At 41.7% G+C, this 13,884-nt stretch overlaps 1 protein-coding gene across 16 annotated transcripts in view; it reads right to left on the bottom strand.

Moving 5' to 3' along the window:
* macf1a (microtubule actin crosslinking factor 1a) overlaps positions 1-13,884 on the bottom strand; it is a 315,238-nt gene continuing 301,354 nt past the window's right edge. For 11 of the 16 annotated variants that reach the window (XM_036145777.1, XM_036145778.1, XM_036145779.1 and 8 more), the window contains 6 exons: positions 11,593-11,655; positions 11,176-11,208; positions 5,316-5,533; positions 3,615-3,737; positions 2,197-2,299; positions 1-2,113 (listed from right to left, as the gene is read on the bottom strand). In XM_036145777.1, coding sequence (XP_036001670.1) covers positions 1,866-2,113; positions 2,197-2,299; positions 3,615-3,737; positions 5,316-5,533; positions 11,176-11,208; positions 11,593-11,655 — 788 coding nt within the window. In that variant the 3' untranslated portion in view covers positions 1-1,865. The remainder of the gene's footprint in view (positions 2,114-2,196; positions 2,300-3,614; positions 3,738-5,315; positions 5,534-11,175; positions 11,209-11,592; positions 11,656-13,884) is intronic. The other 5 variants (XM_036145772.1, XM_036145783.1, XM_036145773.1 and 2 more) reach the window with 4 other exon arrangements.

Below are 13,884 nucleotides of genomic sequence, written 5' to 3'. Positions count from 1 at the left end.
TTTTATTGCAAGCATACTTTTTTTTAATACAAAAACAGAAAAAAGTTTATAATTTTAGTTTATTGTTTTAATTTTACACAAGTGACTCCCTGTAACACCCCCCTCCCTGTTGACTTCTTCACACTGAGAGGAGCGCAGCATCAAAAAGGGGGTGGACTAATCATCTCCACCCCCAGGAACCCCATCCCTCCCCCTCAGAGAGACAATAAATAAATAAAAATCACCCTAGGATGTCTCCTTGATGTAATTTCATTAGTCTCCATAAACTTCATCTCTTCGATTGAGAAAACACTTAGACAACTCGGCTCCGTCCCCGAAAGGACATTAGGAAAAAAAAAAAGCCTAGAAGAAGACACACTGGAGAGGGACACAAACGAGGAGACTCCTCCTTCCTGTCCCCCGTCATTCATATCTGTGGTTCATCTCTACACATGAAGGGCAAACCCCTTTGGTCAGGAAAACGTAGCTGTTAGCGATAGAGACAATTTAACAACCGCACTGCCACTAGTGGGCGCTCTGGTGAGTAATGTAATGTCACAATGGAGCAGAAACACACTTTTACACACAAACCATGTCAAAAAAACAAAACAAAACAAAACAAAAAAAAGAGCGGAGTGGGCATCTTCTTGGTACAAAAAATCATATTCTTTTTTTTAACCATAATACTAAACCACGCTCTGCCGACGGTGATATGACGTAAAACTGAAAAATAAATAAATCTTGTCTTTTCAAGCTAAACAAACAAAAAGTCCCAACTGGATTATAAATTAATCAGAAAACAAAACATTTGCAAATTAAAATTTTTGCATACAGTGACTCGAGTCGGGGGACGTCTGCTGCTTCCTGTAACAGAAACACACAACGCGTGCGGCGCCGGCGGCAGAGAGTTAGTGCATGCTGGTCGTCGAACTCTGCGAACACGCTCGTTAACATCATGTTAAGGTTACACATGTCGTATATTGTCAGTTATGTGCTGTTAGTTGTCACCATTAAAAATAGTCCTTTCTATTGCTAGGTTGTGATTTTCCTTCTCTGTGAATGCGTCGGATTGTGTAACAGAAGAAGAAGAAAAAAAAGAAAACACAGCCGCGCCGCCCTTTGCTGAAATGCACGCATGTGGCTAACAGGAGCGTTCCAGCGGTTGGGAGGAGTCTGCTTCAGCGTGAGGGTGTCTGGCCTCCGCCGCAGCACCACCTCCACCTCCGCCGCTCCCTCACAGCGTCTGTGTGCGCGCCGCGCCGCGTTTCCTCAGCTCGCCCCTGCTGAGGTGACTGTTTTCTCGCCAGTCGGTCCGCAGGAAGCGACATGGCAGTCGTTGCATATTTTCTTTTGTCGACGCATCCTCGAGGCATCCGGACCACAAGTAAAAATAATTCTCCCACAATTCTTTTTCTGTTTGTGTAGCTGTGGTGGTGGCGTGCCCCGGTGCCACGCCACGCCTCTCTGGGAAAACGTGTGTTTGTCAGTATAAAGCAGGTCAACGTGCGTCACCCTGTCTGACCAGGACACGGTGAGTGTAACATAAAGTAAGGCAGCATCACGTCGGTCCGTGTCTCAGGGAACGTTTTGAGGAGGAGACTGGAAGGCAAACTGGGGTCTTAAAGGGGAAGAGTTGGCGTTGACCCCACAGATTCTGGTCTGGGACAACCGGGCCAGATCTGTTCTCTTGTGCATGTTCACAGACTGGGGAAGGAGCGAGAGGGAGACTAACTCAGACCACCGTCTCCTCCCTTCCCTGGAAACCCGTCAGTCATAGTGCAGAATTTCTCAGACAAGCCCTCTGGATGGACGTCCAGATTTACGCACTTTCTGAGTGAAGGAAATACGAGGGACAGCAACGTTTCCTCGTGTCTCTGCGGCCGCATCTACTTCTTTGTAGACCCGGGCCCCTTTGGGCTGGGGGCCTTCTTTGAGATCGTTGGGATCTTGGAGGGTTTGGCGGCGCTGCCGGGTCGCCTGGGCGTGTCCGACGTGTCGGAGCAGACGGAGCGAGCGTCCTGGAGCTCCGAGGCGTCGGAGGCGTCGCTGCCGCGCCGACTGCTGGCCCTGCTGCCCGCCCTGCTGCCGGCTCGGCTGGTGGGACCGCTGGCTGGCGCCGCCCCCCGCTTTGGATCTGCCGGGCAGTTTGTAGCGAGGTTAGCGGAGATGTGAGAGACGGTTTCCCACAGAACCGGCCATTAAAACGTCACGTCTCACCTGTGCGTTTGCCGCCGTGCGGCGTTCCTCCGTTCTCTCCGGTCAGCGACCCTCTGCTCGAGTGGAACGTCGGCCTCTTCAGTTTGGACCCCGACGCCGCCCCCTAGAGGATACGACAGGGAAGCACAGCCACGGATGATCTCGCTGTTAGCTAACAGCCGAGGGTTAAATAGAGATTTTATAACTAAATCAACGGTTTTACACAGAAACAAACAGATAATACAGCTAGATCTAGAACAAATAGACACAAACACAGCTACCCTTCAACACAGTTCTAAACAGTGAAAGGTGGGTTTAATTAACACGAAAACTATACAAATAAAAGCCTTACCCAAAATAAATATGGCTAATTAATTAGATAAAAAATTATTTAGATTTCTTTTTAAATGTATCTTTAATTTCTGTTTGGAATAAGCAACAAAAGAAAATCTTTTTTAGCAGTTTTCTAAACTGCATCAGGTCTGTGACATTATGAGACTAATTTGTTAAATTATTCCAGGTTATTTAATGCATAAACAAAATTTCCCAAAACAAACAGCAGGCGCCAGATTAGAGATCGCTGAATCGGGAGTGAAAATAATACCAGTGGGAAAATTACTTGGCTCTACTGAATATTTCTCCACAAAGACGTAAATTAGCCATTAATTCATTATATAAACTAATTGATAAGATGTGTAGATTTGTGCAAAAAAGAAAAAAAAATGTATCCTCTGATTATTTTAATTCACTGATTGTTTTCATTAAAATATAAATCCTAATGAAAAAGTATTTATTTAGCTTTATTTATAAAATCATAAACTGGTTGCCTATTTTTACTTGCCTGTATATTTTATTCCCATTTTATTAAAAAAAATGAGGACACTTATAATAAATGTCAGAAAATAAAATATTTATATATTTTACTTTTTCTTTACATTTTAGTGTAATTGTATAAAAACCAAAATATTTTTAGTAATATAAAACAATTATACAATAAAGTACAAAAGTTTTGTAAAAAAAAAAAAGTGCTGTATAGGTCACATATAAAACTATATAGCAAATGAAATACAGTAAATTATATGAAAATAAATATTTTATTTATAAAAACAAATAACTGAGGTGAAAAGTTTTCGTTTATGTCACAAAAATAACAACTAATCTTGAGTTTCTGGTTTATATTTTTCCACAATAATTATGTCTTTTCTTATTTAATCATTTTCTACAAACAGGTTAGTTTTCATAATGTCCAGACAGCACCTTCACCATTTTAGGATTTCCCTTGAATTGAAATAAAAGCAGCCTTTAAAGTGCGAGCACCCCAAATGTTAGTGCATTAGCTCGCTCAGAAGGGCGGGGGTGTGGGGGGGGGGGGGGTGTGGGGGGGTTCGGGGACACAGGGAGGTGAGTGGGTGGGTGGGGTGGGGGGGTGAGTGCGTTACCTCGTGCCCAGGAGCGCTGTGGCTGAGACCGAGATCTGGGCAGCAGTGGCACTTGGATGGCGTTGGAGTTTTACTGTGAGCAAGCCAGGGCTTGGCATAGTCACGCGAGTGGGTTTGGGAGGACTGAGGGGGAGGAGAGGGGGGGGGGGGAGCAGAGCCAGGCAGCGCAGGGGCGGGGGGGGGGGGGGGGGGGGGGGGGGGGGTGGGGGGGGGGGGGGGTGGTTGGTGGAGCGGGTTATGGAGGAAAAGGGGATTGGAGAGCGAGGGAGTGCAGCGCAGCGTGTTGTTGCGTAAGAGCGGTTCAAGCGGAAATGTTTTGGTTTTTTTTTTTTTTAAAAAGCGAACCAGACGATGCAGGAAGAAGATTATTTGATGGGATGTTAGCAGGGTTGAATGACAGGAAAGAAGGCAAAAAGATAAAAAAACAAAAAAACAAAAAAAAAAACAAAGAACAAACATAAAATCTCACAGTCAAGGATGTGGTGATTTTTAACAACAAGAGGATGACAGTAAATAAGCAACGAGTAGCATAAAAATACACAGAAAATCACTGACGAGCATTCGGTACCACCTGCATGGTATAAAAACATCCTCCTTCATTTCTGAAGCTTAAAACATGATCTTATCCCATCATCCCCAGGTCAGACGCGCTACCTTATACATGCACTTACTCATAGTTTGGCTAAAATGAGCTTTTAGAGCAGGTTGAGGTCTGAACTTTGACTAGGCCACAGCGGCGCCTCAGCTCTTCACTTTTTCAACCGTTCTTTTGCAGATTTGCTTCTGCGTTCGGGATCATTGTCGTCTTCATGAAGCTTGAGCAGACCTCACCTTTGACTCTGGGATACTTTGGTTTATGGAGGAGTTTGCGATCGACTCAATCACTGCAGGATGTCCTGCGGCTGCAGCACCGGCCCAAAGCGCCGCTCTGCAAACCTAAGTCATGCCGCCATATTGTTTTTACACAGAAAAGCATCCTAAAGAGTCCATAACTGTCCATAGCATGGAGCTCTTTGGATATTTTCTCATTTCTACAAACATCGAAACCCGCTGAAGGATTTTAAATTGTTTTTGAAAATAATTCACAGAGGAAAATGCTTTACACTGTTCATGTCGGGTTGTTTTTTTTTAAATCTAATTTAAAAGGAGCTGGATAAAAACCAGAGGATCTTTATTTTATTACTGCAGGTGGAGGATTTTAACCGTGACTGCACGGAGTAATCTGAATGCTTTTCATGCAGTATACACGTCACAAACATCACCGATGAATGAAAACAGGATAATTAAACACCATACGTTTGAAATACAACTGGTTGAATTTATGAGGATGAATCAAGTTGGTGTAACTCTGGTAAATGATTTCTTTTCACCTAAAACTCTAACCACACAATAATTTTAACTGGGATTCTTTGGCATTTGTGCTTTTTTTTAACTTAAAATGACATTTATTAAGGTTTTTACGAGACAAACATTTGTAAATGAGCTAAAAAATAATGCTCAAGTCTGCTTTGGAAAGTGACAAAGTCTGGCTTCTTTGCAGTAAAACCTTTTAAAATATTCCACGGCTTTAAGAAATATCGTTGGTCATCATGTTGGATCACAAAAGCCCATTTTTTCTGCAGGTTGTTACTGTGCATGTGAGATTTTAAAGGTTTTCCCCTCTCTCTCTCTCTGGTGTGGCGTATGTAGAAAGACTCTTACCCTGGACGACGCTGAAGCCGTGGGCGTGGCGGGGGTGGAGGGAGCCGAGGGGAGGGAGGCCCCGCTGTGGGAGGCCGAGGACGAAGAGCGGGTGGGCGAGGCGTTGCGGGAGCCCGGTTTGGACCGCCTGCCCCGCGAGCGGAAGGCAGCCAGGCCCTGAGACGCTCCTTCAGGAAGGATGAACTTCTCCCTCAGCTCCAGGTTGGTGCGACCTCGAGCTGAAGACAGAGACGGAAAGAGAGCAGAGGCGTGAGTCGGTGCTTCGGTTCCACCAGCAGGGGGCGGCAGAGGCAGCGAGCAGAGCGTGAGGGAGTCGGTGCTTCCTGGGCTGCAGACGTCGCAGTCGGTGCGTGTTTCATTCGAGGGTGCACATGAGCGGAGCGTGCGCTAGCAGCGGTGGCGGATCAGGAAGTCAGAAGATTAGAAGTTTGGTTGAGTCGTTTGTGAGGAGGAAGAGGAGGAGGAGGGAAGTGATGGTGTGCAAGTGCAAAAGAAGAAGGAGCATTAATCCAACACAGGCAACCAAAGCCAATCACTGAGCTATATTATACACTGGAGTGCTAATAGCCGCTGTTAGAACGAGTCGCTTTGAAGCCACCAGCCGCCATATTGGTACTCCCTATTTCCCCCAGTAACTAAGGAATATGTGCGCTACAGCATTGAATAACGAGGATTTTCTCATGTTCGGGGGGGCTTAAAACTTTTAAAATGTCAAATGCCATATAGTTTTATGCTATGTACTAAAAATATCAAGTACTAAGAAAGTCATGTGCTGAAATATTTTGCATTTTATTCATTTAAATATATATGTTTAACATTTATAAATATATAAATAACAATATACAAAAACATATATTTACATATGTGATATATAGAGATAGAGAGAGAGAGAGAGAGAGAGATAGAGAGAGAGAGAGACACATAGAGAGAGAGATAGAGAGAGACACAGAGAGACATATAGAGAGAGACAGAGACAGATAGAGATACATATAGACATATAGATAGACATATAGAGAGACAGATATACATATACATATAGAGACAGATAGACAGAGACATAGATAGGACATAGATACATAGAGAGAGAGATACAGATACATAGATAGAGACATATACATATAGAGACATAGATACATATACATACATATATACATATATACATATATACATACATATATACATATATACATATACATATATATATACATATATACATATATACATATACATATATATATACATATACATATACATATATATATACATATATATATACATATACATATACATATATATATACATATATATATACATATATATATACATATACATATATATATATATATATATATACATACATATATATATATATATATATATATATATATATATATATACATACACACACACACACATATATATATATATATATATGTATTTAATATTAATAACATGTAAAATATTTCTGCACCTAATTTCCTAGTAGTTGATAGTGTTAGTACATCCACTGACTGTAGAATTACCTGTGAAACGTTTTCACTCAGCCAGAAAACTGCTTGTTATTGCAACAAATCCTATGGGATTCTATGAGAGTAGGGAGGAGCAAGATGGCGGCCAGTGACTTCAGTTTTTCAGCAAAATCAGCACTCCAGTGTATTATATAGCTCAGTGAAGCCAACCAGCGGAGACACACTGTCATTGCTGCGTGCTTCGAAAAGGAAAACCTGAACCTCGTCAGCGACGCCACCTGTTTATTACTAAGAGTAATTAACGTATTTTTTTCAGCTCGTCTCCGACGCTACCCTCCAACCACTCCACCCTGCTTGCACCTTCTGCTTCATGGCCCATTGCTTCAGACGGTTTACATCAGGAGCTTAAACTCCTCAACCTTCCGCCACCTTCTTCACCACCCTAGCTCAGCTCTCTCCCACCCACCCCCCCACTGTCTCACATCACAACGTCATCCGCAAACATCATAATTCACTTCGGTCCGATATCAACACAGAGGCCTTCTGGCGCCTCTCACTTTCCTCGTAGATGTTACGCACCATCCTGACACGCTTCCTCATTCGCTTCCTCCTTAATTCATGGTTTGTGGGGCTTTTAGAAACAACATTAAAGGGAATATTTGAAAGAAACCTCTAAACCTTTAACTTGTCATATATATATATATATATATATATTTATTATGGCTGGACAATAATTCAATAACTATATATATCGATAATAGAAAAAGGGTCAATAAAAAGTTAAATACAATAATAGCTTTGCTTATGTGTCTTAGCCCATGAAGGTTAATATTACAATCATTACATCCTCTCATCCAATCACAAAGCAGATCCAGGATCGCGCTGTCACCAAGCTCCGCCCCCTTCTAAGAGTTCAGGGAGCACGTGTTCTTTTTTCTTTGTTAAAAACATACAAAAATATCTGTTTTGAATTTGTTGATAATTATCAATATCGATCAATATGATTTCCAAAATGATAAACCAAAAAAAAAAAAAAAAAAAAAATCACTGAAGGGGCTGAATGAGATTTCTGAAAAGTCCCAAACTGAGAACACCATGCTAGTGGAGAGAAAAGACAAAAATAAATAAATAAATAAATAAAAGTTTTTTTTGCTCTTGAAACACAAAATTCGGATCTACATAAAACCCTCAAAGCAATGACACGTGTCTCCAGTTTTTTTATAAGAATTAAAAAAAAAAAAAGAGCTGAACCTCCACAACGTATTTGATAAAAAAGCATCTGAGAGCCTCTCTTTCAGCTCTGATTAATTTGTACTTTTGGCTGCAGGGGCGGTGCCTCCCAGCTCCTCTGTGTTTGCACAGCATGGGCGTAAATATTTACTGAAAGGGGGGGGGGGGGGGGGGGCACGCTCGTTCAGGGTTTCTCATTTCGTCAGGAAACACTCGAGCAGCATTCTTGGACGGAAAGTAGTGCAGCAGCAGCAGCAGCAGCGCCGGCAAGACAACAAAGAAGCCCGTAGCAGCCAGCCACAAAGAGACAGAGAGGAGGTAAAAACTGAAAGGCAGACAGAGATATGTGACAGAACCTAAAGGAGGACAGAAAGTGAGCTTTCATGGCCGTCGTCGTGAGCAACTGGCCGGTCAGTTGAACGGCTGCAGCCTGCAATCATGTCCCCACATGAAGCCAGCCAGCCAGGTGCACCCTGTAATTCTGTCTCCCACCAACCAGCAATCACATTTAAAGGAGCCGCTCTGGAAGCAAGCGCAGTTAGACACCCAGGCAGGCCACGCCCTGGTCTTAGGCTCCGCCCTCTTCTCGTTAGATTCAGTTAAACCGGAGTCCCCCCCCCGTTTCTACGCATTTTTCAAACTATAGCTGCCAAGCAGCAGGGATGTAGTGCTTATGGAATAAAATACAGGAACACCAATTAGGATTATGTGACCTATAGTCTGATTAGATTTCGTACACTTTTATTAAGATTCACAATCTAAGAATGCACGTGAAAAATAACCGGGTTTTCTTTGTGGAAATATCTGTTGATCTGGATCCTGAAGCTCTTCAGATCAGGTTTGAAAAGTTTTAAAATAGTCAAAATAAACAATGAAATTGACCAAAACTCGTCAGCACCTCCTGATTATGCAGATTACAAACAGAGACTGAATGAATGCAGGTGGGACGGTCCTATGAATGCGCAGTTATTTAAAAAAATGGCGTTCCTTACCTACATTTCCAGAAAAAAAAAGTCCATTATACCTTTGATCTGCTAATATTTAATTCAGCATGATAATTATCTACAAAAAACTGATCATATGCAACATTTACCTTGTTACTAACAGTCTCTGTAGTGACAAAAATAATTAATCCTCATCTTTATATGGTCCCCGCCTTCGTTATTACACTAAATCTGGTTTGGAGGGTTTTCTTCTTGTCACTCTGAGCCGGAGAAGTTTTAATATTTTATGAAATTCTTTTCTAAATCCACATTTAAAAACTTTGTTCTTGATTCTAAATAATAATGGTGTTCAAAGTTAAGGAATTAACTAAAACATTACGAACGAGACAAAGCTTAGTAGGTAAATTAATGAGTGATAAACGTCTGGATGGATGGAACAGGAAGTGCTTTTATTTTGACATTTCCAGCAGGAAGTGTCCTTGTAACGTAGCAGCAATGGAAATGATCCAGAGTCATTTAGTGCAGCGTTCAGTTGGAGAAACGTTCATGTAGATGTTATTATGAAGCTACAGCTAACATGAACAGGTTGTTAGGAGCCGTTAACATCCCAGAATGATCCTCCAACATCACTGGGTAACAATCAGCTCATCCTTTCACAGTAAAACCGGCTTACTTTCACTTTTCATCACAGGAGATAAACACTGGCACTGAGACTTGGAGACAAGTCAAGTTCCGAGTCTATTTTTAATCTTATAGGTATATGTATATAAGTATATACATATGTATATATAGGCGTATAGGTATATATATATATATATAGACCACTATGAATGTAAATAAGACATCATATGCCCATTCCTATTTCTTTTTGTATTTTTTGGTATTCTTTTGATCCATTGTATATATGAAGATTCACTCTATATAACTGAATGCACCTTCCCTACTCTGCACCTTCTTGTATGAGCCGATGCGACGAGTTACTTTCTCCATTGTGAGATCAATAAAAACGATCTTATCTAATCTTATTTTTGCCACTTGTGAGTCTCAAATTGAATTCGCTATCGCTGTCATGTGCTGAAGAAGAAGACCATGAAATGTATTCGTGCCGAGCCTCTTGGTAGATCTGGTGGAGTCGGACAACAAACCGGACAGGGACCGAATCAGAACCGGGGTTAGTCGCCCAAGTTGCTTCAAACAACAAGCAATTTGACTGCAGTTCCACTTTGCTCTCAATTGAAACGTTCAAAAAGGTAAATAAAAAATATTTATCCATAGATGCTAATTTATTTAAACGCCATCGACCACAACTGAGACGTCTGGGTACAAATATGTTAACAACCTGCAGAAAGCACTACACCCCCGCTCCTTCAGGCAACGCAAACAAGTCAGCCGCGTTCACGGTGAATGTCAAACCGTTTTAAACCGATGAAACAAGAACACCTGGGGGGGGGGGAGAAACCCGCTTTGGCTGCGAGTGAAGAAAGCGTGAGGCAAACATGTGGCCACAGAGACAAGACTGAAGGCAACGCCTGTGTGCACAACAACCGTTCAAACAACACATATACATGGAGTAGGGGTGGGACAAACTAATATTCTGGAGCCGTACGTTGATGTTTTAATCTATATTTATATAATAAGGCACATTTTTGGTACCTCTTTGTTCTTTTTGAGTCTGACAAACCTGCCTCTGTGGTAGATTAACACCTTTTCTGGAAGTCTGCACTAAACTAAAAATAAGTCAAATTTTCTTGAAATGAGTGTGTTTGTCCTTGATTTGAGCAGGTAAATAAGATGATCTGCCAATGGAATGAGTATTTTGACTCCTAAAATAAGATAATTAGATATTCTGCCCTCTAAATAAGATGATGGAGACGAGTTGTTCTTATTTTAAGTGCAAAAATCTCATTCCATTGGCAAATCATCTTATTTACCAGCTCAAATCAAGGAAAAATACACTAATTTCAGGAGAATTTGACTTATTTATTGTTTAGTTTTTGCAGTGTGGACACTTTTTCTGATTGTTGATTGTTATAAAACTATCGTAGGATTGCCGTGTCGTGAAAATTGTGCCGCGCGTGTGTCGTCGGGTGACCTTTAACCTCCCACCCCTAACATGGACACATGTAAAGACAGCAGACGTTAAAAGATGGAGGCTGGCAGCCGGGACGGACAGATGGAGTTAGGAGACTCGATGAAAGACAGAAGAAGTGTAGATACCTCGGCAGCAGAAATAGCCAGGAGTGACCGTCACTGAGAGACACAAGAGACAATGTGAAATAACCGCATGCTCGTGGTGGGATGAAGAAAGGTTTTGCACACAGAGTGAATAGTTCTTGGAGACATCCTATAAAAAAAACACAACCAAAAGGGTCCAGACGAGCGTCTGTCGCCCGAAAACTGGAACATTTCATAAGCTGGGACAGACAGGAGGGAGGGAGCGGGACAGCCGGGAAGACGTAGCGTTAGTCTGGAGATGACAGTCAGCAACGAGGCCAGAATCACACAGATAAATGATGCAACCAGAGAGAGAGAGAGCATGAAAAGGAGGAGAAGGAAGACACCTGGTGACTATCCAGGTAAAAACAAAACAAAAAGAGACACGCAGCTAAGAGGAAAATGTGAAAGAAACCCAACCTATACGAGATGAAATGGAGCTACTGGAATCGGAGCGGAGGATCTTAAGTCCTGGATGTTGCACTGAGGAAAGAGAGAAAGAGAGAGAGAAAAAAAGGGAGGGAGAAAGACAAGAAAAGGGAAGAGGGAGAAAAACTGAGGACCATGCATCATGCAACACTACGCTTTAATTTCAGAAAGTACGGAGAGAGACCGAGGGCGTGTCCACACAGGGAGAAAACTTTAAACCAAGAGGACGGGGACAAAAAGAGAGAGAGAGAGAGAGAAAGACTGCAGGAGAGGTGCATCACCGTCTGACAGACGGCGGGACAACGAGACGTTTGCTTCACAGCGAGCGTCAGGATGCATCTCTGAGCTTTGGTTTGTCTCTGCTGTGTCTGTATGGATGCTAGAGCCTGACTGGTTAAAGCTTTTCCTCTGCAGACTGCTGCCACCGCCTCACAGCTCAGCTAGAAAAACCGCTAACCTCACAGCAACCTGAAGCCGAACGCCCATACGGGGAATTATACGGCTAATTACACGACAAATTACCCAACCGATAATCAGCGGTGCCGATATTTAACTGCAACGGCATTAAACAACTTAAAGAAACTGGAATTAGAGAGAGCAGAACAGGGATGCACCGACATGAAAATCTGGGCCAATAGACGATATTATATATAGAAGCCCGATCAAAATCTTTAGACTGTGGCTAGAATTAGTATTTAGCACTACTGGCTCGTGAGAAGGTTCTAAGCAGAGCTTCACGATGCTAAAAGAAGAAATGGGAGCCTTTAAAGTCAAAATCTGCACAATAATTGGGATTAAATGTTGTTTTGGATTTGCAACGATAAGACCTCCTGATGGCGGGATTATAGCCTTAGATTACGCAGTGAGATGTTTTTCAGTTCATTAATTTTATTGAACATCAAAAATAATGTCTTTCGAATGTTCGAGGAGTGTAAACATGTAAAATAAAAATTAAACTCTTAGTTGATTTTTTTATGCGCAGTAGACTATGGCATCAGCTGCATCATCCTATATCTAAAAGTCTATTGGCTGATTGTGTCATGTGACGTAAAGTTTGAGCTAAACTTTTCCCACACAAATGCTAGCCGCCTGCCGCTGCTTTGGACTCTAACTACCGACAATGAAACGCCGTAAAATAACGGATTTGTTTTGGCACGACGGCACAAGAAGTTATGAAAACTGCAGCTACCGCCACTGATGAAGCCTCAAATTCAGAAGAAAGGGTCACATAGCTGCTACTTCTGGAACATTTAACGCCGGGCTGAGTTTGACGTTTGTTTTCAACCTATCTCTGTTAATAACCCATGTTAGCTGTAATATAACGATCGCAAGTGGCGTGTGTACTACTTGAGCATCAGAATAAAAAAATAAGTAAATTCTGTAGCCGGTTTTTAATTATAACGTCTTAGGCAGCCACATTTATCAGGCGCAGGCACCAAAAATGGTTTCACTTGCATCAAGTGACGTAAAGTTAGCTGTGAGATCAGCGGATCGCTGCCGGTTTATCAGAATCATTTTTATTTACCTGTTATGTGAACACATGAGTGTGGATCATGTGTGCGTGTTGAACGCTGGTACTGATGGGCCCGACCAATTTCAAATGTGTTCAAAAGGCCACTGCATAGATAAATATTTAAAAACGAGCTGATTATAATGTTGAGGGATAAGAGTGTGCTGCAGTACGATCCTTCAGGTCAGCTTCATGAGCGAATTATGTACCAACCAGCCTTTTATTGTAACCCTGTAACTGTAAATGTATCATTTTTTACCTTTGCCTTTTCAACAAAGTTGTTTTTTTTTCTGAACATACAATTTACAGAATAAAAATATATATATTTTACATCCTAGATAAAAAATGTAGAAAACATGAGGAAAATGTCTTTTTTTTTTGGTCTAACATATCAGGTATAATACAAAGATTTGTATTATATTAAGCCTGACGTTTTATTTTTTTAAAATCAACCAAATAAATATATATATTTTTTAAAAGGTAGGTTTCCTAAGGGTTAAAGGGCCGTGTTTGAGCGAGGAAACGGCTGAAACACGCGGGATGCTGGCACCCAGGAACTGAAAACCAGCAATGTTTGCGCTAGGAAATGAAAATTGGCAAAAATACAGCAGAAGAGGCAGCTAAGTTGTTATATTGAGGATGTACCTGCTGTTTTTTAATCAATATTAACACCTATTTATGCCTAGATGCAGATTGATTGGCCGGTCTGGGCCTGTTTTAAATGTGAAAAGGAAAAACTCTGGTAATGGTGCAACATGTCAGGGTGAAACGTT

Source organism: Fundulus heteroclitus, chromosome 13 (assembly GCF_011125445.2).
Source record: "Fundulus heteroclitus isolate FHET01 chromosome 13, MU-UCD_Fhet_4.1, whole genome shotgun sequence".
In the NCBI taxonomy this organism is placed as follows: domain Eukaryota; kingdom Metazoa; phylum Chordata; class Actinopteri; order Cyprinodontiformes; family Fundulidae; genus Fundulus; species Fundulus heteroclitus.
Note: the sequence above shows the minus strand (reverse complement) of the source record. Positions and strands in the feature narration are given on the sequence as shown.